General features: G+C 39.2%; 1 protein-coding gene and 1 long non-coding RNA gene across 3 annotated transcripts in view; one reads left to right on the forward strand and one right to left on the reverse strand.

The window, feature by feature from the left end:
* LOC134219247 (histone-lysine N-methyltransferase, H3 lysine-79 specific) overlaps positions 1–26,378 on the forward strand; it is a 442,335-nt gene that overhangs the window by 355,461 nt on the left and 60,496 nt on the right. For both annotated transcript variants that reach the window (XM_062697950.1, XM_062697952.1), the window contains one exon: positions 25,081–25,837. In XM_062697950.1, the coding sequence (XP_062553934.1) occupies positions 25,793–25,837 (45 nt within the window). In that variant the 5' untranslated portion in view covers positions 25,081–25,792. The remainder of the gene's footprint in view (positions 1–25,080; positions 25,838–26,378) is intronic.
* On the reverse strand, positions 10,909–11,733 carry LOC134224370 (uncharacterized). Its single transcript, XR_009982927.1, has 3 exons — positions 11,619–11,733; positions 11,389–11,555; positions 10,909–11,331 (listed from the first exon to the last, which is right to left on the reverse strand). It is a non-coding gene; the product is annotated as an uncharacterized LOC134224370 (long non-coding RNA).

Raw genomic sequence — 26,378 nt, forward strand, 5'->3', positions numbered from 1 at the left:
AGTGACAAAATCGGGTCAGTACTGTAGAACGAAGAATAGCATTAACTTTGTTATGGTGTTCTTCTATCCATTTGCAGTACAGAGAATAGTAGCTAGACAGAAAATCATACTACAATGCAGCGTATTGAGTTAATAACATGAACTCTAGGTTATCCAAATAGTAAAAATATCAAACTTCCGTCGTACGTACAGAAGCACCTTTAGCTTATGATATTCGTACAAGTATTACATAAGCATTATCAAAAAGTTTCTAAAATTAATTTATAATTCGTCGATGAACTTTAGTTCATGAGAACCTGAAACATGTGTAAACAATAGCACAGCTTTTAATAATTGAAGCAACCTCCGGTAACATCGTCCGTATGGTCGTCTCGTTACAATTTACCCGATTTACACAATCACATTGTCTCCAACTTTGCCGACCATCCATCAAAAGTTTAACAAGCATGTTCAACGATGTAGAACAGCACTCTATCAAATGGTGTTCTACATCGATTATGACATCTGACTGCATCTCAAACGGTTGTCGCCGACGACGACGGACAGAAACGGAAACACACTCAGTAAAAGATGTAAATTGTTCGAACGGTACCTCACCTGACTCATCATCCTTTGTTCCGAGGACCCCCTTTCCGGTGCATTTCTACAAACGTTTCAGCGCCCAGTGACACATATTGTCACATATACCGAGCAGTCGTCGTTATCGCCTTCGAATGTCGTTGTCTGTGAACCATCGCATCGTTGTAGATTTAAGCGTTCTGATCCTGGTTGGTAACAGACCGGTAGCAGCGAGCTCGAATAAAGCATAAAGTTGGAAGTTCATGGGGAATGTTCCGATTGTCGACAATGGTGTCCCTGTCATTCGTATTTCGGACAGAGCAGTGAATGATGTTGAAATATATTCCTTCACTGACTAGCTGAACATTTGCTGATGGGAACAGTAGTCCGACATATTAAAATTATTTTTGGTGGGTTTCATTTACTGCCACTTCTGTTACAAACTTTCAATTTCATTACTTTTTTAATTAACAATTTGATGTGATGCAAAAGCATAGAATGGAATTGTGTTTAAGAACAGAAAACAGTTGGGTAGAACGGAATAAAATATAATAAAACGAATTGGAAAATAAAGCAAAATAGAACTGAATATGGAATAGAATAAAATTAAAGTGGAATAAAATTGCAATATAACACAATTTATAAGAATAAAACGCCTTGTATTAAAATATAATACGATGCACAGTAACGAAAAAACTGTGCGATGATCAATGTAAAATATGCAATACCAATTAACTATACTTAGTGGTACAACATGTTCAAAAATCCAAGTCTAATTTTATTTACAACATTTTCCGCAATTTAGCACCTTGTTCCATATGAACCGTGCTACTATTGACGCAATACTGACTGCTGAATAACTACGACTCGGAATGTGCCTTGCTAAAGCAGCCTGGAATGAACACAGAATTTTATGTGTCTCAACTGTACCCACCTTTCACTCGCAATAAAAACTCAAGGGCTTGAAATGCTAGCAGTTTCACGGTATGATATACCAACATTGTTCATGGCAACGAATGATGCGAAGAACTGAGAACTATTTCGGTCAAAAAGTGCGCAAAAAGTGGTTTCCATATTTAATTAAATTTGATTTACGCTGTGTAAATAATTTTGGAGGAATACTATTCAATCAGTTTTTTTAATACCTTAATAAATGTATTTTCAGATCCAACTGCTCAAGAGTCATGGGTCTGGGCTTTTCCACGAGCAAACTCCGTATTCTATAACCTTTGTGAAAGTTTTAAGCTATTTAGGTAGATTTTAGCCAACTTTTGTAACGAATTAGTCGACTATGGGATGCTGCCACAAGAATGACCAAGGTAAATATATTTAATTGTGCACTTGTCACACCGGATTTCACTCTCCTTCGATAATCGTTTATTGCACAGGCTCACAGTGTCAGAAGTCTCCACCGCTGATGTTTATGGCCAAATACGTACAATTAATCTGTATCGAAATTAAGAAACCCTGCAAGCGCAAGGCCATTGCGAATCGGTTGCTTCTGGTTATCACATTTTTGATGAATAGTGAAAAGTACTTGCGCGTAAGAATTGGTATTGATTTTTTAACTGTCATACGACGGTCGACGAGTTTTGTACCACGTTTTGTATTTTTTGCAGATACATATTTCGACGAGTCGAGTCAAGTACGAGACGCTGAAGACGGCCTCACACTTGAGGTCGAAATACGTATCTGCAAGATTACAAAACGTGATGGAATCAAATGGAGAGTACAAAACTTGTTATATGGCACAAAACATTATTGTCCTCAAATAATTGATAAAAGAGTATCAAGTAAGCAAGTAAGAGCATCTGTTTTTTATTACGTAGTTGTGTAAAACAAATTCTACAGATTTGTTCACTTGATCGACGGATCAAATTACGTGATCTATTATTATATTGATATGCCTGGCAAGTATGACCCAAGTTTTATTTTCCTATAGGAAAATGATCCATTGGAAAAGTATCAGTAGTAGAGTACATTCGGCCGATGTTATGCAGCTGGTTAATCTGCATTATTGATGATTTGAATTGCACATCCATCTCATTTAATCCATTTGCAATGTCATAAATACATATTCCCATAGAAGAGCTGATTAATGACCAAGCACACAATCTGATTCAATCTTCAGCTTGTGATACGGGTGTTACAATTATCCATTTATGAATAAATTGATAAAATATTGAATGATTATCAACTTCGAAGTGTTATAAAAATATTATTGTTCCATATATAGACTTAACTAATTAACGCAATCAACCGATGACATCATTTAGCTTTGTAATTATCTCCCGCCTGCGGGGAATCCGCAAGCGTTGAACCACTCGATGCAAATCAAAATGCAATCACTTACTGCATTTACCGCTGCTGGTGCTGCAGCGGTTTTGCAGCCGTGAAGCTTTGCCTGATGAAGATGAATGAGCTCATCAAATTAGCATGATTTCCGTTTTTTCTATGGAAATTGCACCTAAAACATCCAATTCATTAGTTCAGTTACAAAAGTTGTCCGCGCCTCACTCTGTTTTGGCTGCAACGTTCTTCAAAGCTTCTCAAACCAACACCACCCGCCCTGAGTCTGGGACAGAAAACTGAACTGGCGAAACGGGTAGTAGAGCTGTGGGCGGCCTCTGGTGCTGTTCACAAGTTTTCGAAGCAAAATGAGCTTATGACGGAGGTGCAAAGTTTAAACGAAGATAAATAAACTTTGCAGCCGGTTATTTCCACTTTTGATGAGTAATCTGAAGTCACAGGGAAGAGAAACTTTTTGATTGCATTTGTGCAAAGTGAAGGAGTGCACCCGCTTCCGTCGTTCATTTCAACCAAAATATTTGAGTGATGGATTAAGACTTGTTTCAATTTCCTCCACCGTCGTACGTGTTCTTGTTCACCTTTGAATACATAGATTGCACACAAGCGGTCGAATATGTGTAATCCTACATTCGTCACTGGATTCAGATATTTAGCTGATATTTTCAAGTACAATTCGGTAATATTTGTGTTCCTTGATTTGAATCAGATGAGTCGTGCCATTACGAGGATAATTTTGCGTGTCATTGAACATTAAATTGATCGACGAGATGACTATTCATTCGAAGGAGTTGGCTTGATGTCAATATATGTGGTGCTGCAGATTTCACACGCATTACACAGTAAACACTCGATAGCGTTTTATCCCTCCTCCAGATTCTAATCTATGGCTCTGACTGTAAAAGCTAAACTAGTAAAGAAATGTTAAAATGTCAAAAATAACACCATATTTAAAAAAAATCTCATATAACTCAGGATTTAAAATAACTTCACATTTCTGTGCAAAATTTATCTCAACACAAATAAAAATTAAACCTATGCGCCAATTGAAGTTTTACCGACGACGGCGTGATTGATCATTTGCAGCCAGCGGAGGCGGCGTGGTGGCGTCATGTCGTCATGTGACCAGCAGCAGGATGTATCGACGTAATCCAATTTCGTGCATTAAATATTTTCCGGATTTTTTTTCGACAATTTTCCTTTAGGGATTCCTCTGGGAGTTTTTCTCCGGAAGCTCCAGCAATGTTTTCGGAAGTTCCTCCATCAATTCCTCCGAAAGTTCCTCCAGCAATTCCTCCGGAGGTTCCTCGAGGAATTCTTCCGGAAGTTCTTGGGAAGTTACTTCCGGGAGTTCGGCGGAAGTTCCTGGGGAATTACTTCCGGGAGCTCGGTGGAAAATCTTCCAAATTATCCTCGGAAATCCCTTCAGCATTTTTTTAATCCAGAAATTCCACTTAAGAGTGACTTAATAAATTTTCTCGTGAATTCCTTCAAAAAATTCAACGATTCTATACGATTGTACCCCGGGAATTCTTGAAGAAATTCTCTCGGAAGTTTTTTTTTTCATAATGGAATTCCTATATATATTTTCACATCTACTCCCAAAAACTCCATCAGTGTTTCCTCAAGAATTTTCTCTGAAAACCCGACATTTCCTTTGGAGTTCCTTCAGAAATTCCATAAAGAAATCTTCATAAATTACTTCGAGAACCTTACATAAATTACCTCGAGAACTCTCCAGATATTTCCTTTTCATTCTTTCCGAAACTCAAGGAAATCCTCTAAAGCAATCTTCTACCCACAACCCTGGAATTCCGGAAATTCTTACAAGATATTTCCCGGAAAACATTTAGGATTTGGAAATTATTCTAGCTATTCCCTTAGAAATATCTTCAGGAATTCTTCCGAAAACTTCCGCAAGAACTTCTTAGGAATTGTTCTCCTTGCAATTCCTCTGAAAATAATTAAAAATTTCCCGGAAGATTCTACTGGAAGTTTTTAGTCATTTCAATGGGTATTCTACAGAAATTCCACCAACAATTACCGATAAAAAAAAAATGTGGAAGTATCACAAGGAGTTCTTAAAGTATTTCTTGAAGGAAATTTTTGGATGAATCCTTGGAGAAATTTCCTATGGAATAACGGGTGGATTTCCCAATGGACTTCCATTATCGAAGGGAATTTCTGGAGAGTATCTGAAATTGAACAAAGGAGTATTTTTAAAGGAAGTTCATAAGGAATTTGAAGAATAAAATATTATCGTTCTAGGAGCAATTAATTATTTTTCAAGTTTTACAAAATTTTCTGAAAGATTTTTCTTTTTTTTTTATGTTGGCTAATAATTGGCAACGCAATTTCAAAATTCGAACGCACACGAAATTTCTGGCAACGGATGGAAGATTTTTTTTAAATGTTTCACAGGCAACAATTTATATATATTTTGCTCGGCCGTTGATTGTATGTAATTTTATTATATCTGGAGCAAACTGAGAATTAGACTGGTCCAGCTTAGTATGGGGAGAAAAAAATGTTGTCGAATTCCACGGGACACCCCTCAGGTATGTGTCTTTTGGTTAGAAAATCAATCTCTCAAAATTTCAGCTCAATCGGTTGTTGCACAAGCTGGCGCAATTGATTTGAAGTTTGTATGGGGATTTCAGCCAACAGAACAATTTCACAGAACATTGTATGATGATTAAATGAAATTTTACTTAGCTTTCGGCTGATATATTGAGAGCTGGATAGTGCAATTTTGGATTTATTGATCGAATCTCATCAGCCGAAAACTATATAAAAGCTCATTTAATCATCATACAATGTTCTGTGAAATTGTTCTGTAACATACCAACTGCCCATTTTGCAATTCTGAGCTCAATCGAACGATCAGAACCAAATTTCAGATCGAATGAGTGACGGAGGTGTATTTTCCCATATATTTTGGCTGAAATCCCCATACAAACTTTAAATCAATTGCGCCAGCTTATGCAACAACCGATTGAGCTGAAATTTTGAGAGATTGATTTTCTCACCAAAAGACACAATCCTGAGGGGTGCCCCGTGGAATTCGACAACTTTTTGTTTCCTGGGCCAGTCTACTGAGAATAAATGCTGCAAATTTGTGAGTACAGACCCCATTCGATTTTGGCAACACGCTCGGAACATTTATGTTGCCAAAATCGAATGGTTTTTGTTTTCTCATGATACTTCAACATTTTTTCACGCTAGACATGACCCTTTTTTACGCGAATTTTAAAATCTAAACGTTTAGACTAAAAAAAATTTAACGCGTTTTTTTTTTCATCGATTTTGGGGTCTATTATCTTGAAAACACAAAATTACGCGATTTTTTCTACCAGGATTATAATATTTACGTGGTTTTTAGGCAATATCGAAAATAATAAAAAAAATTGTGTTGCCAAAATCGAATGTTGCCAAAACCGAATGTTGCCAAAATCGGCGGGGTAAAAAAAATTTCAGCAGCGTGGACAATTTTCATACGGTGGCGCGCTGATTGGGTTTTGACGGAGGTGGCGGCGGCGCACAGGTCTAATAAAAATATGATGTGATTCAAAATGTATTTTCTTGCACATATTTGGAGCATGCAAATTCCATCGATCTTACTGTTGTATCTAATCAATTTAGAAAGTAATTTATCCAAATTTAATTGAATAAAGAATGTTAGTTCGTTTGTTGGGAATTCTCTTCAATTTTCCAGTTCGTTAAAACTTCTGAACTATTTTCTTTGTAGTTTTTATGCACTGATAAAAAAATGGCGTAGGCAAACTACACCGCCGCTTCTTATCGTTTTAATGGGCCTGCTCTCACTCTTCAATGTTACGCTTTTTTATACGGTCTTGACGGTCTTATACTAATGACACACTGGTGGTATTCGTACCATGGTACAAGTCGTACCACTTAGACACACTAGTATTAAACTGTATAGAGAAAGGCGTCTAATAGAACCATTTGATGATAGAAATGGTTGTACCCTGCTAACAAACCCATTAAACCGGAGCTGCTTTTGCCATTCCCGCTCGAACCATTCATTTAAGCCTGACTACTTTAAGGACAAGCTTCCCGGAATCCAAAACCAAATGCGTTTTCAAGATCACCCCGTTCAAATTGGAAGCCACGCACAACCTTCATTTTTTATTATTCCAGCTTTGCTGCGTTGCGTGACTTCTGTTCTGGATGGGGTGCTTTGGATTCCAGAAGGCTTGCCCTTAACGGAATGGGAAGTGCCAGTGTCGTGTTCAGAAATTTGAAGGGAGCAGTTTACCAAGCATAAAGAACTTCTGTTTTGGGATTTTTTATACAAATTATTCAAAATTTATACATATATCCGGTGATACCTACTATTTGAACTTACTATAAATGTAACTTTGAATACATGATTTTTTTATATATATCTTTATTAACGAGATTCGCAGCCCTAGGCTGGCTCATCTCGGGACATACATGATTATTATTTTTGTCCCAGTATTTAAAAATGTGATGTATGAAGGCTTATGGGCAGCAAAAAACAACTATTACGAACGACATAGACGATAATACGACTCGATACAATCGGCAACGACCTAGGCGACGAATAAAGGATCACGATTGGAAGCTTGGAACATGGAACTGCAAGTCGCTAGGCTTCACAGGTTGCGACAGGATAATCTACGATGAATTACATCCCCGCAACTTCGATGTCGTAGCGCTTCAGGAAATCTGCTGGAAATCCGCCGACTAACACCAATTGCAAGAGAGTTCGTGGGGCAGTACCAGGCGGGATTTATGGGTGAACGCTCTACCACAGACCAGGTGTTCTCCATACGTCAGGTATTGCAGAAATGCCGCGAATACAACGTGCCCACACATCATCCATTTATCGACTTCAAAGCCGCATATGATACAATCGATCGGGACCAGCTATGGCAGCAAATGCACGAAAACGGATTTCCGAATAAACTGATACGGTTGATCAAGGCGACGATGGATCGGGTGATGTGCGTAGTTCGAGTTTCAGGGGCATTCTCGAGTCGCTTCGAAACGCGTAGAGGGTTACGGCAAGGTGATGGTCTTTCGTGTCTGCTATTCAACATCGCTTTGGAGGGAGTAATACGAAGGGCAGGGATTGACGAAATCGAGGTGGTTGAAGAATTCGTGTACTTGGGCTCACTGGTGACCGCCGATAACGATACCAGCAGAGAAATTCGGAGGCGCATAGTGGCTGGAAATCGTACGTACTTTGGACTCCGTAAGACGCTCCGATCGAATAGAGTTCGCCGCCGTACCAAACTGACTATCTACAAAACGCTTATAAGACCGGTAGTTCTCTACGGACACGAGACCTGGACGATGCTCGTGGAGGACCAACGCGCACTGGAAGTTTTCGAAAGGAAAGTGTTGCGTACCATCTATGGTGGGGTGCAGATGGCGGACGGTACGTGGAGGAGGCGAATGAACCACGAGTTGCATCAGCTGTTGGGGGAACCATCCATCGTTCACACCGCGAAAATCGGAAGACTGCGGTGGGCCGGGCACGTAGCCAGAATGTCGGACAGTAATCCGGTGAAAATGGTTCTCGACAACGATCCGACGGGAACAAGAAGGCGAGGTACACAGCGTGCAAGGTGGATCGATCAGGTGGAGGACGATTTGCGGACCCTCCGCAGACTGCGTGGTTGGCGAAGTGCAGCCATGAACCGAGCTAAATGGAGAAGACTTTTATGTGCAGCACAGGCCACTCCGGTCTTAGTCTGATAATAAATAAAAATAAATAAATGTAAGAAGGCTGTATAAATATCAAAGAACTTTTATGTTGTTTCATAGCGAATGATCAGAGGTATTGCAGTCAAATATACTACGACAAATATTATCTTCGACCTTATTCATTAGTATTAAATTATATTAAGCGGTGATATTGTCCTGTTATTACCTTATACCTGCCTATGGTGGCCGTACACTCCATGTTGTGCGGAATAAAACCAAATGTAATGTCATATTATACTGCCGCTAACCGCAATTCGAGCACATCTATAAATGGGCCTCCATATACAGATGTGCTCGAGTTGCGGTTAGCGGCAGTATAGGTCGCACGTTCTTCGGTCGCTAATGGCCAGTCTCCCTGAACAGTGAACACCGACCGACCACTACATGTCCAGCCCACAGTAATCTGTCGTACTTTATCAGCCGGCCGATATCTGCATTTGTGTACAGTTGTTACAACTGGTTTTCGCTCAAACAATCCGAGAATTCGATAGTCTTCATCTGGGTGGTGCGAATAGAATCGATTTGGTTTTCAAAGTCAAATCAGAGTCAAACATTGAAGATTGTGGTTGTTCGTGTGGATGTTTATTTCAGATCTTATATTGAGAAGTATTGTTATTTTTTGGAGGAACTTAGTTTGCGTTTTGTATTATTTGTAACAAATATTTTCACATTATGTTTCGAGTGGAAAATGTGTAGGAATGTAACTAAAAAGCACTCGTTACGAGATTTCACGAGATGTAGCATATGATTGGAGCAGGAATTTATGTAAACCGTCGCAAAGTCATGAAGAGTTTCGCGCATTTATGTGCCCTCATGCAGCATGTAAAGAGAAATTTGAAGAGCAGGGAATGTTTAACAGCCAAGTAACTGCAACACTACTAAAAATCCACACATATTTATTGGCAAAAATTCATAGATTTAACTTATGATGCATTTCAGCGCACTCATAACCATTCTCCACGCGAACTACTAATAAAATATATATCTAAATAAACTTTATGTGTGGTCTCGAATTAGCAATTATTTAATTTATGTGTGGTTCTGTGGTTCTATATCGATTATATTAGGGTGGATCTATTGCAAACATTTATAACGACGACACATATATCTTATATAGATGCTTTTGGCAGTGAAAATAATTTTGTTTATGGGAGTGATTTCAAAATATCCCTCGCTTGAGCCCAGAAAATCTGCTCTATCCGCTGCACCAAGGTCTTCATCTTAACGTCCATGCAAATCATCGAAAGTCATACTTGCAAAGTCATACTTGCAGACGCATCATGGCTTTTCACCTCGCGGCTAACATCATTATCACATGTAACGAATGTTCCATGATATTTGAATTTAGAGCTTGTTGACGATGGCACCTGATCTTCTTATAGAACCTTTGAGAGCTGTATTGAGTAGCAGAAAGCGCATCGCCTGACGCTCTATCTGGATTCTCCAGCCGACATGAGTTTTTTCCGTATTTACTTAAGGAATTTCTTTCTAGAAATTTTGAACGAACTCTGGAACAACTTTCGAATGAGTTTTTGAAGAAAAAAAATCAAATAAATTCCCAAAGGAATTACTGGCAGAATTTTTTAAATAATTCCTGAAAAAGAATCATAGAGGAATTCCCAAAGGAATTTCTGGAGGAATTTTTGAAGAGCTTTCTGAAGAAGAATCTAGGTAGAACCTATGGAACTTGAGAAAGAATTATTAAAGGATGTTTCGAAGCAATTATTTACTAAAAGAAACTTCCAAAGGAAATTGAAAAGAATGCCTAATGAAAATTCCGAACAAATTTCTGTGGAAAAATGTTCAGGAATTCTTTTGAAAATTCCTCCAATTCTCACGAAAGTTTGCCATTAGGAGTGTCCCAGCTTAACTTCGCTAGTGTCCAAGAACCAGAGTTTGAAATAATCGTATGGTTTTAATAAAGTTCACCATTCTTCGTTGTCAGTCTCACTGCCAGACACATTTATACACTGTGCTGACAAACTACTCTTTAATGGATAAAAAAACCTATTATGAACTTAAATAGTTCAACTCATTAAAAGAGTAAACAGCGTTTACTCATTAATGAGTAAAAGGCCTGTACGTCAAATTCAGGGGTACTTTTTACCCACCATCAAAAAAATATATTTTCGGGAAATGAGTATTTTTTACTCTTAATTATTTTTAAAAAGACATTTATTACTTTCAGTGATATTTATCGGAAAAGTGGAACCATTACAAGGAAATCTTGAAATCAATCTTTATTTAAACATCCAAATATCTTGATTGCAATACATACAAGCGATTTAAAAAAATAAATTCAACATGTTTTTTGTTCGCCTATCCGCCTCACTGACTCGCATCCCATCGTATGCAGAGGAATCCTCCGAACGAACGATTTTTTTGTTGGCGAAAAGCGCATTTTCTGTATGAGTTGTTTCGGCAACAGCAGGGGCAAAATAAAAATTCTACGATGGCTGCCTTTGGAACGAGTCTCCGTATCGACGGATTTCCGCATTTGTGCTATCCGTATCTGACTGTATGTTTTCCCACTTGCCGGAACAACGGTTCTACTTGCCGTGAGGAATTTGGATAAGTAGCTGACATCCTGCAGACGTAGACTGTGCTCCGGAAATAGCAATTCCACCCGAGCACGATTCGATCCTTACTGACACAGGAAGACCAATTCAGTACGCCCTTCGCCAATACGCTATTCTCGCTGGTAATGTCCTGCGGGTGGGAAAATGAGTTATTCAATGAAGGTTGGGCGGATTATAGGGAACTTACATCGTAATCACGATTGAACTCCGTAATCATTTTCACAAAGTCCAACTTCTATGAGTGTTGTCGAGAGAGTCCAACTGGCTTAAGTACATGTACAGCTGCAGCAACATATCCTTGCATCCATTTGATAAAACATCAAATATTCACCGTAATTCGATTCCTTCGGTATTCTGTTCGGAAAGGAAAAATCAGATTAAAATTGAAGCGTTCCAGGTTTCTAGCATAAAACTTACAATCTCTATGAAAGTTCCCTCGGAATCCTGGTCATCGGTAAATGGAACAGCTCCTGAATCTTTCTGGCTGCTATTTCCGAACCATCCACGACTGGTTACCGCGAGTATGTTTTATACTTTTAGTTTGATATTTATTTATTTACAAAACCACAAAAAGCGACAATGCACCATTCGTTTCGATCAAAAACTATAATTCGTTTTTCACCCATTAAAGGGTATAAACAAGGAACATGAAATTGGGCATAAAATACTCATTATGCAGAAAAATTAAACTGAAAAATCAACAAGCGAGAGTCAATGACACATTCTTCGGACAGGTCCACCGGAGCACCAATTTTTCAAACTCAATTTTTGACATTATCTATGTGTTTCCCTTATTTTCAAATACCTAAATCATCGAATAAAATATTTGGTACGATAATAGTTTGGCGAAAAATAAGTATTTTACTAACAATTAGTATAATTGATAATAATGAAGAGTGACGGCTGTTTAGACATATTTTCCTAAATTGACTGTAATTTGGGTTCTGAAGCATCAATTTGCACTCTGCTCTCACCTATTCAAAGATGAAAAAGTATAGAATCAGTACCCAATGCAAAATTTTATTTAAAATTGTAAGAAACCTGAATGTTGTTCAAGTGAAACTTGTCACAAAAAAGCATTGTAACGTCACGAAAAATTAAGTGTTTTAAATTATGGAATGCTCTTTGTACTCGAAAAAAGCTTTGTTTTGGTGGTAATAGAAATTAAATCGGTGGTAAATAGCCTGAGTTTCACCTAGGTGAAGTTTGCGTTGTAACGTCACGGGAAAAAAATTCCTTATAAAGCCTACGGAGCTTGTAAGATATCCGAACAAATTGGCTCAATTTGTGTTCAGCCACAGGCAACATAAATACAGAAAGCAAAATTTCAATCGATGTGACATAGGGTGAAGTAGTATTTCGGCGGCATTACCCATTTCCGTTAGTATATGCAGGACAAATAAAAAAATTGTTGAATTATTTTCTAAAGTAATTAAAGTGGGTACTAACATGAATACACAACACAATACTTATTTTTATACGTTAAATACATGATATAAGATATTTTCCCACAGTAAATTTAGCTATATTGACTTCATGAAATTAAGAAAATAATTAAGCTCTTTTAGTGGGATGTATTCACCTGTCATAAGATAAGTTAGTACTAAACAATACATTTCTCTACGGCCATCTTCAGTGTCTTGTACTTGACTCGACTTAAGGCTTACAGGCTTGAGGTTGAAATACGTAGCTGTAAAGATTACAACGTGGTGGAATTAAATGAAAGTCGACTCTCTACATCTCGATGTTCTATATCTCGATATCTCTCCCTATGTCGATGGTTTCCTCAGTCCCTTCAATCTACATACATTTGGGCTTTCTACATCTCGATAACCTCCCTATCTCGATATCTCTCTATCTCGATGTGTTCTGATCATATTTTGTTCAGGATTCACTCTCCTTAGGTCGATGTTAAAACTTTTAGGCTACTAGACCATCTTTGGACAATAACAAACACATCAATAACAGGAAACGACATTTGTTTTGTTGTCGTTTTCATAGCAACGAGCTTTTTCGGATCTAGTACCCATTCTAATTTTACTACCATTTCTCGAACTCTCAGAAGAAGCCATAAAATTGTGAACGACTATAATAAATAAACTGTCGTACCATCTTATCTAGATAGATCTATCTTTAGGTATGAAAGGTCTATTCTAAAATCTCGATCAGCTCATTCGGTTTCCCCGTGTCGAACGATTTATATTCTAAAATATCGAGTACACGAACATACATATTCAACTAGACCTCGGCCAGGTTTTTGAAATTTGTTCTGCCGAAATAAATACCGCCCGCAGAGGTCCAAAGGTACCAGCTTAGTTAGGAACATAGTCCTATGCAACCATCAATGTAAGATTTCAAGATGTAGAAGTCTGGGCGTTGGTAAGTCGTTGCGGCAGTATCCATAGCCTCCCGGGCCTAGAAACCACAAACCGCATTGAAGTGACTATGTGCTTTTATGCGTCTAATACCACCTAGAAAAAAATATAAAATTTCTTCAACGATAGTGTTGATAAACGATATACTTGTTAGATTTCTGGAAGTATCTTGTATTTCACGTGGAATAGACAAACTATAAATACAATTTTTCAGAACTAGTTCTGCTATTGCAGTTACCTTCAAACAGTTTGGCGTTTGGTATCAAAGTATCAAAGCGATCATACGGAATATGAAGTCTAATTATACACACTTCCTAATTCTATTATAATAGAATTTATCAGATTTCAAATGTATTTTTTAAATAAAATTTTCAATTTCAGTTGTGCCGCAATTTTAACATAAGATCAAACACTGTGTATTATGCTCGAACGATCAGTTTTTTGCTTCTACTCGGTGGAATCTTACAAAGCAGCCAAAATATGTGTTCCAGTTTGCAAATTTGGGCATTGGAATTAGCGCTTCGTGCCATTGATCAAAAATACGGATTTCATCTAATACATTATTGAACAATATATCTTTTTCATTTTGTAACAATACCATACTATACGGATCGAAAACTCATGTTAAAATTGATTGGTATACTTTTTCGTGACGTTACAACGCATTAACAAACCTGTTTTTAGAGCACCTCGCGTTGTAACGTCACGAAATGTTGATGTCGAATAAAACGAACTTAGTTCGTATTTTAGACATATTACCCCCTAGGGTCATTCATTATCCTCATATATTTGAAGGGTGTTCTTTATTTTTGGAGTAAAATAACGACCAGAGCAGAGAATTAACCATGTTTAAGTCGAGGTACAAAATCACGAATTCACGCGCGTTGTAACGTCACGCAACAAATTGCATTCCAGAAAGCCATTTTCCTACACGTATACGGTGTTTTTATATCTATTCGATCCGAAATTTTGTAAGGATTCAGAATATGTAATGATATGCATATGTTTACTGATGTTTTATGCAAGTTTTCTTCAAAAAACCATTTAAGGGTACGTCAAAACGTTGTAACGTCACGCCGGAATGTGTCCAATAACGAACAGATCTATCTATCATCTAGTATCCCCAATGCTATTCTACGAAATTCAACGCAGCAATGAAAGAACAGGCACTGAAACTAGTGGCTAGCCAGTATCCGGCCCTAATTCTCCAAATCCGGATCAACGGAGCACCGCCTCCCAAGAAAATCGTCTGAGTATATTTTAAAAAAAATCATTAAAAACACACAATTCAAAAAGTTTTTAAATTTTATTCATAATATAGGCTTGAATGCGCGTTTCAGGGGTGCGGGGAATTGGGCACAAGAACGTTAGGCATGGCATAACGGACATTAGGCCTTATTGATATTCCCCATTATTTATATTATACGTGGTTCTTATAAATTGTGCAATTTCCCGAATGGCTGATTTCCCCTAAAACAACATTTCCCCAAAAAAATTATTTTCTCGATAGTATTATTTGGCCGAAAACAGTATCGAGCTGCAATGAAACGATTGCGGAAAATCTCTTGATGTTTACTAAAAAATTTTACGATCCTGATCATCTGGCTTACTCGTGTTAATTTTGGTCAGTTAAGATGTTAAGATAAACAATCAATATACTGCCGCTAACCGCAAGTCGAGCACATCTGTATATGGCGATTAACGGCAGTATAGCTGTTATAGTGCAAAAGCGTCATTTCGGCCACCCATTGTGCTGTTGTCACTCTGAGCCATTTCTTCGAACCTAGATAGAGTAATTCGGTGTTTAGATACAGATATTTCTGATACATACTTCGATGTGATTGATTTCCATCTCTGTTAATATGATGATTTTGAAGTCCCCTTTATTCCCCTGCAAATGCACTTCTGAGCAGTGCGTCATACAAACGTTAATTTTCAGCATTTTTACAATCTGTTATTTGTTTTTGGTAGTCTTCGGTTTGCGTTAATTCACTGTATTATTGACTTCAGAAATAAAATAGAGTTCGCGAGTGCGTCTTACCCATATCTCCCTTAGGAGTTATTTTCCGGAAACAGAACTGAAGGCAGAACAGACAGTGAAAAAAACTCACTATTCCGCTGCCTGTAAAAGAAGGAGCTGAATGAAGCATTCTGAATTGTAAGCACATCGTAAATATTTATAATTCGAGCATAATTCCAAGCTCTGGGTGTGGGTCGAGTGCCAGTCTATTATGGACAAACAACATCAATGGATGGACCGGACATCATCTCCATCGTGAATAGCGATGGAAGCATAACATCAAAGTTTCTGGAATAACACGGCATGAAAAATTATTGCAAGAAAACCCTTGGAAAAGACCAAACATGTCTTCAGCGCTTATGATGATGACGATGATAATAATGATGATGATGACAGGCTTAAGATTCGACGGAGCAGAACGAGGGTTGTTCGGGTTTAACGATGGAAAATTATTTAATTCGAATACTGTATAGTTCTTTTATCGTTGGCGTAATACAACAATTATGATGAATAAACATCTATTTACGAAAAGTAAATAGAAGTGGGGTTTATCAGTTGGCGAGGGATAGCGTTTGTATCGATGCAGAACAAAAATAGCGAAGGACAGTCTCCCCATTTTTCCCCAAGCGGTGCAGCGTGAAAGACAAATGGGCACTGACAAACTAGACAGCACTTCGTGTATTGCATGTAAATGGCAATTTCCATTACAGAGCTAGTTCATGGCAAACACGAAACACGAGTGCATGGGGTTGTAAGTCCCTTCAGGACGCTGCTCATTAACGAATACCTACTGCGCACTGAGGAACCATTTCCAGTATTGGAATTTAATTTGCGATGATTTTTTTTATATTTTTATCGTCATTACACGGTCAAATTCCTTGGTTATTCTCAAGAGTATTAAAATACGTGAGTTACGATAACTGTTTGGTGAACAGCTTTCGAGGAAGTAAATCTTTGAATAGCAAAGTTTCGAGCAGGACTTCTCCATTTTTCAGAATCGAGGTATGAACTATCGCTCTTCACATTGTGTATATAGCCACACATAACGATTGCATTTTTAGTGGGTTTGTTTCTTATTTGGTCGAGGTCTGCGAGGAGCGCCTTTCTGATTGACTTATGATATATTTTTAATTTTCATCAATTCATGCGTACATTTGTTGTATGATATACTCAGTTATAGGCTTGAGGGATATCCGGAACGATTTGAGATCAATTGACACGAAAACTTGGGCGAAAAATGGGACTTTTTTTATTGGCGCTCGGTGCGATTTGGCAGAACCCTGGCCAATGATGTGAACCAAGGATGTTAACGATCATTCAGTAATTTACGTTCGATCATTTAGTAGTTTGTCAATAACACATTCCAGAAGCTGAATTTCAAAATATGTTGTATGGTGGACTTCTAGGGCGAAGGTTTTTCTACAACTCTGCCCAATGGTTCGTTGTTTGAATTCCACTAGTAACGGAGGTATAGCTATAGTTTCAGTAACTTGGACTAAATGATAACAAAATTCCAATCATTTAGTTTAAGTTACTGTAACTAGTGCTCTAACTCCGTTATTAGTTGAACTCTAATAACGAACCATTAGGCAAAGTTGTAGAAAAACCTTCGCACTAGAAGTCCACCATACAACATGATATGAAATTCAGCTTCTGGAATGTGTTGTTGACAAACTACTAAATGATCGAACGCAAATTACTGAATGATCGTTAACATCCTTGATGTGAACAAATACCCCACTGAAGGGTGCTTTTGTGGAACAGATGCCAAGACAATTGGTGTATTTTTGACAAGGAAATTTCCATTCTTTTTCTGCGATTGATTGAGTGTCAAACTAAGTTGGCTTTCATTATAAAATTGTCCTACAGTTATTATGACAACCATGGAGCTATGTCAAAGCACAATCTGTATTAAATTCAATTTACTCGATGGCGTTAATTGTTTCTGTAAATGACACCGATAACATTTCCGCACACGTATTCAAATTGCACACGCATGAACCCTTCCAACCGCCAGCGAATTATCTTCCTCATCCGTTTGTTACGCTTCACTTAATTTAATTACGACTGGGTACACCGCTTCGAATGTCAATTACTAGTTCAAACGAGCCATTAGGAGCTGCACCTCACTCATTCCCTGCGAATAAGCCATTCAAAGTCAACCAATCATTTCCGAACCAACGGGCAATCATTTCGAAGCCAACTGGCTGGACTGGACCAGTGCAGTGGTAGGGAATCCTTGCTCAAGCCTTCCCATTAAAACCTAGCTCTCCATTAACAAACAAGAGCATGAAATTGAAAAAAATCGCGCAAATAAAATTTTGCCCCTTCAGCTGAGGGGGGTTGCTCCACACTTGTTCGTATGCATAATTGATAGGCCCACGAGAGTTGCGGATCGAACCCATGACTCTCTAGTGGCGGCTGCAGTTGATGGGTTTATTCAGATGGACTTAATTTGCAACGGCCATCCAACTGACTGGACTGGACCGCTGCTCTTGCTCTAGTCATCAAGCACCCATTAGGCTTTTGGTGTTGCGGTGGAACCGTGGCGTTGGGCGGTGTACTTTAAATAAATCGAACATCGAAAATTTTAAATCATTCTGAATTTAAACCAACCTTATACAGGGGTTGCAAAAATAAAATAAAAAATGGGCTAGTTTTCATGTAAGATGGGTTGGATAACTTAGAAGTGTTGTAGCAATACTCTCTGAGAGCAGTCCACCAACGGTTCAATTGCATTACTTAGAACTACTAGCCAAAAGTAAGTCTCTCAACTGATTGTCACCAAATTTTCAGTCCCTGAAAATACAATATGTAAATTTGGTTTACGTATGACTATTTCACTTTAATTCTTCAACACATCGAAATGCTTGAACTTTTTTCCTTGAATGCAATAATATAATTTTGTACAAGACCTGAACCAATATTTTTCTGCTTTGATATAATTTTATACAAGACCTGAACCAATATTTATCTGCTTTAAAACTTTCCCGCCAGAAAAACTCGTTTTATTGTCTCATGAGCATGAGCATGAGCTGAGTATGATGAACGTGCATCTCGTAGTTGCTACTCCGTGATTGCTCTCCAACCTCAATATGCACAATTCGAGAGCTCTAGTATTTTGAATGGTCGATAATGGCGCTGGCCATGTCGTCACGGTCAATCGGGGATGGTAAGGAATTGATGATGCAATCACTCGCCAACTGCAATCCAAGAACACCTCTGCACTCGCCATGAGGGGTTTAGAGGTTCTATGGCAGACGTTCGTCTTTAGTTACGGGTTGCCAATATGATTGGTAATGGGCATGACCATGATTTACCGCCCACGGTTGCTACTCCGTTATTGCCAGGTCAGCTGTAATTATTCAGAGAACCAACAGATGAAGTTTGGGACTAACATCATCTTCAATGTATAAGAACTGGTGACCCAAACATAAGCAATACCAGCGCCGGCTGTGTCCGAATGCAGGTCAATTGAGGAATAGATAGGAAATTGTTGACGTGATACTCGCTTTGATAGAAGCCGACGAGTCATCTGCACTTCCACGAGAAATCACTGGGATGTTGGATATATGGGTTAAGGAGTGTGGCAGGGTTCGTTTTGGTAAACGGACTGCCGTGTATAACGTGTAGTTTGATTTCAAACAAAAACAATCGGCCAAACGCTTATTATTTTAATTATCGACCACACTACACAACTGGATGCGAACTAAATTTTCACTTTCTGATGAATTTACACCACCGCACAATGCAAAACAAAATTTCAGGCACGAATGCAAGCGGTATTGAGGCGAAAAATACCGTGCGTCTCCATCGAACTGGAGTTCGAGAATGTTTGAGAAACGCGAACTCGTCCTGTGACGACACAGAATTCCGGATCTCCGGTCGCCGCTGGATAATCGGTCCAGTTCCGTGTCACCAGAAGCGGCCCACCACCACTAGCGGGGCTGGCCACGGGAAAAGCTTTATTCCCAGTTTTTAGTTCGCGCGTCCTACCGTCCGAAAAAAAACGCGTCCTACCAACCGAAACTGGTGGCGTCCCCGCCGAATGACGTCACGGGGCTCAGCGCACTGATACCGGGAGATGGGTTGTAGCACCGACCGCCGATGCAACGCAAACACACGCGCCGAAAACGACCGTCACGGTTGTCGAAATGAGGGGCGGAACACTAGTCATCCGACACACTCGCCCGTCGTCAGATCGTAGCCAGGATGTCCCGGGCTATATTTTTTTCTCATACTGCGTTTCAATGATAGCAGCGGGCTATGTCTATTGATGATGATGACACCGCGCTTGTCACCACACCTCGCGCCACACTTCGATCCTCCTTAGGCCCTTGTCAAAAGTTATACTAGAGTCAAAATGGCAAACCAATGATGCAAAATTATGTTTTTTGATCACAAAGAATGAATGTAAAAAATATCAGAGATATAAATAATACAAAAATAAATCGATCTTCGATTTCACAGAGAATATAACAGATCTAACTCATGCATTGGCATAGGAAGCTTTCAATCAATAACTGTGGAAATGCTAATAGAACACTAAGTTGAACAGCAGGCCAAGTTCCAGTTGGAATGTAGAGCCATAGAAGAAGAAGAATGCAAGGCATGTGCCAAGACATCGTCGGCATAAAGGTTTCATAGCTTCTTCTGGAATTCCTTTGGAAAAATCTTCAGGAATTCCTCCGGAAGTTCAACAAGGAATTCCATAGGAAGCTCCTCCAGGAATTCTTCCGAAAGTTCCACCAGCAATTCCTCCGAGAGTTACTCCGGAAGTTCCTCCATGAATTCCTTCGGAAGTGCCTCCAGAAATTCCTTCGGAAGTTCCTCCCAGAATTCCTACGAAAGTGCCTCCAGAAACTCCTCCGGATTGTCCTCCAAGAATTCCTCCGGAAGTTCTACCAGAAATAAGTTGAGAAGCTTCTCCAGGAATTCCTATAAAACAGCGGTTCTCAACCTTTTCCTTGATAGGTACCCCTTCGAATTTTTACATTCATTGAGGTACCCCCTATTGTTTTTTGTTGTAAATGAAAATAACCTCATAAGATATATGGAAAACGGACCTGAAAATTAACTCAATATATGGCTCTTCAAAATGTTGTATGAAATCTTCGTTATTCTGTACAACTGTGCTATTCAAATTAAATTTACACATCAAGCTTTGGAGGCTTCCGAGCTTCTTCAAAATAAGCTTGAAAGGAGGCTTCCGAGCCTCTCAAAAGGAGGCTTCCAAGCATCTTGAAAGGAGGCTTCCAAGCATATTGAAAGGAGGCTTCCAAGCATCTTGAAAGGAGGCTTCAATACCTCTTGACAGGAGGTTTCCAAGCTTCTTGAAAGAAGGTTTCCGAGCCTCTTGAAAGGAGATTTCCAAACCTCTTGAAAGGAGGTTTCCAAACCTCTACAAAGGAGGCTTCCAAGCCTATTGAAAGGAGGCTTCCGAACCTCTTGAAAGGAGGCTTCCGAGTCTCTTGAAAGGAGGCTTCCGAGGCTCTTGAAAGGATGCTTCCGAGCCTATTGAAAGGAGGCTTCCGAGCATCTTGAAAGGAGGCTTCCGAGCCTCTTGAAAGGAGGCTTCCGAGCCTCTTGAAAGGAGGCTTCCGAGCCTCTTGAAAGGAGGCCTGAGGCCTCTTGAAAGGAGGCTTGAGGCCTCTTGAAGGAGGCTTCTGAGCCTCTTGAGAGGAGGCTGAGGCCTCTTGAAAGGAGGCTTCGAGGCCTCTTGAAAGGAGGCTTGAGCCTCTTGAAAGGAGGCTTCTGAGCCTCTTGAAAGGAGGCTTCAGGCCTCTTGAAGGAGGCTCTGAGGCCTCTTGAAAGGAGGCTTCCAGAGCCTCTTGAAAGGAGGCTTCCAAGCCTCTTGAAGGAGGCTTCGGACCTCTTGAAAGGAGGCTTGAGGCCTCTTGAAAGGAGGCTTCAGGCCTCTTGAAAGGAGGCTTCAGGCCTCTTGAAAGGAGGCTTCAAGCCTCTTGAAAGGAGGCTTCCGGACCTCTTGAAAGGAGGCTCTGAGGCCTCTTGAAGGAGGCTTGAGGCCTCTTGAAGGAGGCTTCCAGGCCTCTTGAAGGAGGCTCTGAGCCTCTTGAAAGGAGGCTTCTGAGCCTCTTGAAAGGAGGCTTCCAGGCCTCTTGAAAGGAGGCTCTGAGCCTCTTGAAAGGAGGCTTCTGAGCCTCTTGAAAGGAGGCTTGAGCCTCTTGAAAGGAGGCTTCCAGGCCTCTTGAAAGGAGGCTTCTGAGCCTCTTGAAAGGAGGCTTCCAGGCCTCTTGAAAGGAGGCTTCTGAGCCTCTTGAAAGGAGGCTTTGAGGCCTCTTGAAAGGAGGCTTCTGAGCCTCTTGAAAGGAGGCTTCTGAGCCTCTTGAAAGGAGGCTTGAGCCTCTTGAAGGAGGCTTCCAGGCCTCTTGAAAGGAGGCTTCCAGGCCTCTTGAAAGGAGGCTTGAGCCTCTTGAAAGGAGGCTTCCGAGCCTCTTGAAAGGAGGCTTCCTGGAGCCTCTTGAAAGGAGGCCTGAGCCTCATGAAAGGAGGCTTCATAGCCTCTTGAAAGGAGGCTTCCGAGCCTCTTGAAAGGAGGCTTCCGAGCCTCTTGAAAGGAGGCTTCCAAGCCTCTTGAAAGGAGGCTTCCGAGTCTCTTGGAAGGAGGCTTCCGAGTCTCTTGAAAGGAGGCTTCCGAGCCTCTTGAAACGAGGCTTCCAAGCTTCTTGAATGGGGCCTTCAGAGGTTCTTGAAAGAAGGCATCCGAGCCTCTTGAAAGGAGCCTTCCGAGCCTCTTGAAAGGAGCCTTCCGAGCCTCTTGAAAGGAGCCTTCCGAGCCTCTTGAAATGAGCCTTCCGAGCCTCTTGAAAGGAGCCTTCCGAGCCTCTTGAAAGGAGCTTTCCGAGCCTCTTGAAAGGAGGCTTCTGAGCTTACTAGTTATCAACGAAGTTACTAAGCCTTTACGCCTCTCAAATAGAGGTTTTCAGACCTCTTAGTTTTAGATTTAAGTCGTTAAAAATTTTGTCTTTTGTTTCTTAATTTTTTGTTGCACAGACCATCATACACGATGCAGGTTGTAGTGGGCAGGATTCAATAGGTTTTGATTTGCTGACTGCCATGCATAATACAATACAAAGTTTTGAAATCCAAAAATACATAAATATTAAAACAATATCAATAAGTTTTATTGGAATTGTAATACATCCGCCATTACGCATTTTGGTCCGAGGTACCCCCTGGGGCCGGCAAAGGTACCCCCAGGGGTACATGTACCCCAGGTTGAGAACCGCTGCTATAAAAGAAGAAACAAATTCATCAAGAGTTGTCTAAAAAAGTTTCTTAAAGAATTCCATCGCAAGGTCCTCCAAAAATTTCTCCAGAAGCTCCTTAAAAAAATCTTCCGAAAGCTTCTCCAGCAATTCTTCCTTTGGAAGTTCCTTCACAAAATCCTCCGAAAGTTCCTCAAAAAATTCCGCAAACTTCTCCAAGATTTCCTCCAAAAGTTTCTCCAGGAATTCATCCTGAAGTTCCTCCGGTAATCCCTCCAGAAGATCCTCCAGGGATTCATCTTGAAATTTCTCTGAAGGTTCTTCAATAGTTTTCTTTAGCAGTTGTTCAAGGAACTTCTGTTTTTCTAGAAATTTTTCCTAATGTTTCACCTTGAAATTTCTCGGTAATTTATTTTGAAATTCCCCCACGAATTCCTTAAGGTATACTGCAAAAAAATCTTACGCTGTTGAACTTAATTTTAAGTTTAAAAAAGCACCTAAATAAAGATATAAGAAAAGATTGTTTTTTGCATCTTCCAGGAACTGCTTTGCTTGATTTATCCAGACGGAATCCACGATGGAATTTTCGTGGCAATATTCGAAGGAGTTCTTAAACGGTACCATGAGAAAAGTTCTGAAAGATTTCTTGAAGTAGTTCCTGAAGAAATTAACGAACTAATTTCTGGTTGAAATTCAAAATAGAAATTTTTGGATGAATTCATGTGGGAATTCTCATTAATTTCCCAATGGATTTTTGGAGAAAATATGGAGGGAATATCTGAAAGAGGCGATGAAGAAATTTCTGGAGAGAATCGTAAAGATTTTTTTTTTGTTTGAATCACTGCATGTGTATCTTGTGTGGCAAGTACAATGGATACACTATGCCCAGGGTGTCGAGAAAATTTCCAACCCGAAAACATCCTGGACCGGACCGAGAATCGAACTCGCCATCTCCGGATTGGCAATCCTACGCCTTTGCTCGCAAGGCTATTGGAGACCCCAAAAAATATAAAAGTTAAAAAAATGAAAATTTAATAAAAAAATAATGAAAAAATTATTCAAATTTCATGTTTAGTATAAACATATATAGATATGAAAATATGAACAAGTATAAAAATATGAAAATTTGAATGTATGAAAATATAAATATATGAAACTGTAATAAAATAAAATTAAAAAAAAGTGAAAATACGAAAGCATGAAAACAACACAGTTCCAAAATATTGAGTATGAAAGTATAATATGAAGTTTATATAAAAATATGGTAACGTGAAAATACGAAAAAAGAAAAACAAAATAATATGCAAATTTTAAGATAGGAAAAATAATAAAACATGACAGTGTAAAATTATGAAAGTATAAAATACATAATATAAAAACATGAACATGTGGTGATATACAAAAATGAAAAATAAAAGAAAATTTGGAAATATGATAACATCAAATTATAGAAATATTTAAAAAAAAAATATATAAAAAAACCTACAATGCGAATATTTGAAAACACGAAAGCATTTCATTGCAGCGGTATACTTCGTAGACTGGGAACTGGTGATGTTCGTGTTTTCTTTGAAATATCTGTCTAGATTGCTATTAAAAATCAAGGTGGGTGTAGTCTTTCATTTCAATCTAAGACAAATATGATAAAAACATGAGGATTCCTGGTCACGCTTGTCTGTACCGTTACTAGGGAGAGAAGAAATAAGTACCACAGAGTTGGATAATGGAAAGGTATTCGTTGGGTCAGGATTTCCCTGCAGCTGACAATGTGACTGTGGTAGAAATTACCCCGTAACACACCACGCAAACCCTGCATTATGGAAGGAAACTCATCTAGTTCCCTTCCTTCCTTAGTGTTGAACAAAATTTATAAATTAAAAAAAAACACGTCAATATAGGATAAAAAACAGCATCACGGGTATAAACTGAATCAACCATTTTTACAGGTCTTAAATAGAATACTGAATAAAAAAATGGCTTCCTTTAGGTTTTAATGAAAGATTTTTATCTAATAAATTAGGAATTAGAAAAAAATAAATTACATCAATCAATTTTCATCTCATATTTATATTGAATCCGTGGTTTATTCTTATTAGAGCATGAATCAACTACTTAGCTCTAGCGTTCTTTGTTTATAGCATATAATAGCAATAATTATTTATGATAGTCTAAAATACCTATTTGCATAATTCTTTTGCACTTTTCATTTCTTCATGTGTCTAATGGCTTCCATTATTTTTACCTTCTCATTTCAGATCTGAGCTAATTCGCCTTTAATCGGTCCTTAAGCGAAATCATCTTTTCTTCACCAGACAAACAAAAAACAATTCGGAGACCGTGCTCCCGATCTTAGATCCCGAGCCGCATAAATCATTAGCATGAGATCCTACCGGCAAATGGTGCACCGACGACCACAAGGGACCATATTTTACAACCAGCCCAACAATAACCACATGGTCTGAAAAAGCGGCCCGACCACGGAAATTGAGAAGAGAAGCTACTGTTTTTTGTGCATTGTATTTTTTTAAATTTTTATCCCGGAATAGCCCGAGTGTAAATAGTTGAAGGCATAAGCAAATCACGGCACGAATGAAGAATAAGTTCATTCGAGTTGGTTTTTATCTATGTTACCGCAATCATTGCTCTTGTTGAAAGTTTGTCCGTGTTGTAAATAATCTGTGTTGTTTTGTCGAACGTGATTTCCAACCGGGAAGTTTCGCACCAGTGCTAGTCTACAGCGAGTGATTTTTTTATTGCATTTGATACGTTTCCTACCCACCAGAGAAGCATAAGTGAGAAAGTGAATCGAGAAAATTGTTGGAAAAAGTTGTTTGCAAGTCTGAATAAGAAAATTTACTCCGTTCGAAGCAAACGAATTCACAATTTGACGCGCCTGTGACATCAACTGAATTTCGGAGGATAAATATAAGTACCATTTGAATAACTCAACGAAAACCCCGAATCAAAATGGAAACCGAGGAAATTATCAAGCTAGTCGACGGGATCTATAAGGTTAGTTAGAATGTCATTGCTAAATTAACTTTAAGCCGTACCCTTTCATCATAATCGTAAGAGAAATTCCTGTCGACAATCGTCACCGTGATGCCTCTTTCTATCCTATACTGTAATCTTTCGCTTTGTCATAATCAGTACCGCATCAACAGATGACATACTCCGGAGGAAGCTGCCAGGTCCCACTGAACTAGTTCAAGAATGTCAACAGTGCGCGCCGTGGCGGCTTTAGGCCACGGCAATTCAAACCTAATGCCATTCGGATGAAAAATGGCACTCTCATATCTCTTCATTTTCTTCCACGACGAATACGAACGACACAATTTCCACCGAGCTTGGTTCCTTTTCCAGCTGTATAGTCATGCCCCCTGCCCCCCATCTGAAAGCACGACCACGGTATGCATGCAATTGTTTGGGTTGCGTTGATCCTACGGTCCGTGGTACTGATGGTACTACTTGGAGATGTTTGCCTGATAACTAGCAGCCTGAGCTGAACTGGCTGACTGACTGACTGACTGACAACACGGCGTGCAGAGAATGG

This window comes from Armigeres subalbatus, chromosome 3 (assembly GCF_024139115.2).
Source record: "Armigeres subalbatus isolate Guangzhou_Male chromosome 3, GZ_Asu_2, whole genome shotgun sequence".
Classification (NCBI taxonomy): Eukaryota; Metazoa; Arthropoda; class Insecta; order Diptera; family Culicidae; genus Armigeres; species Armigeres subalbatus.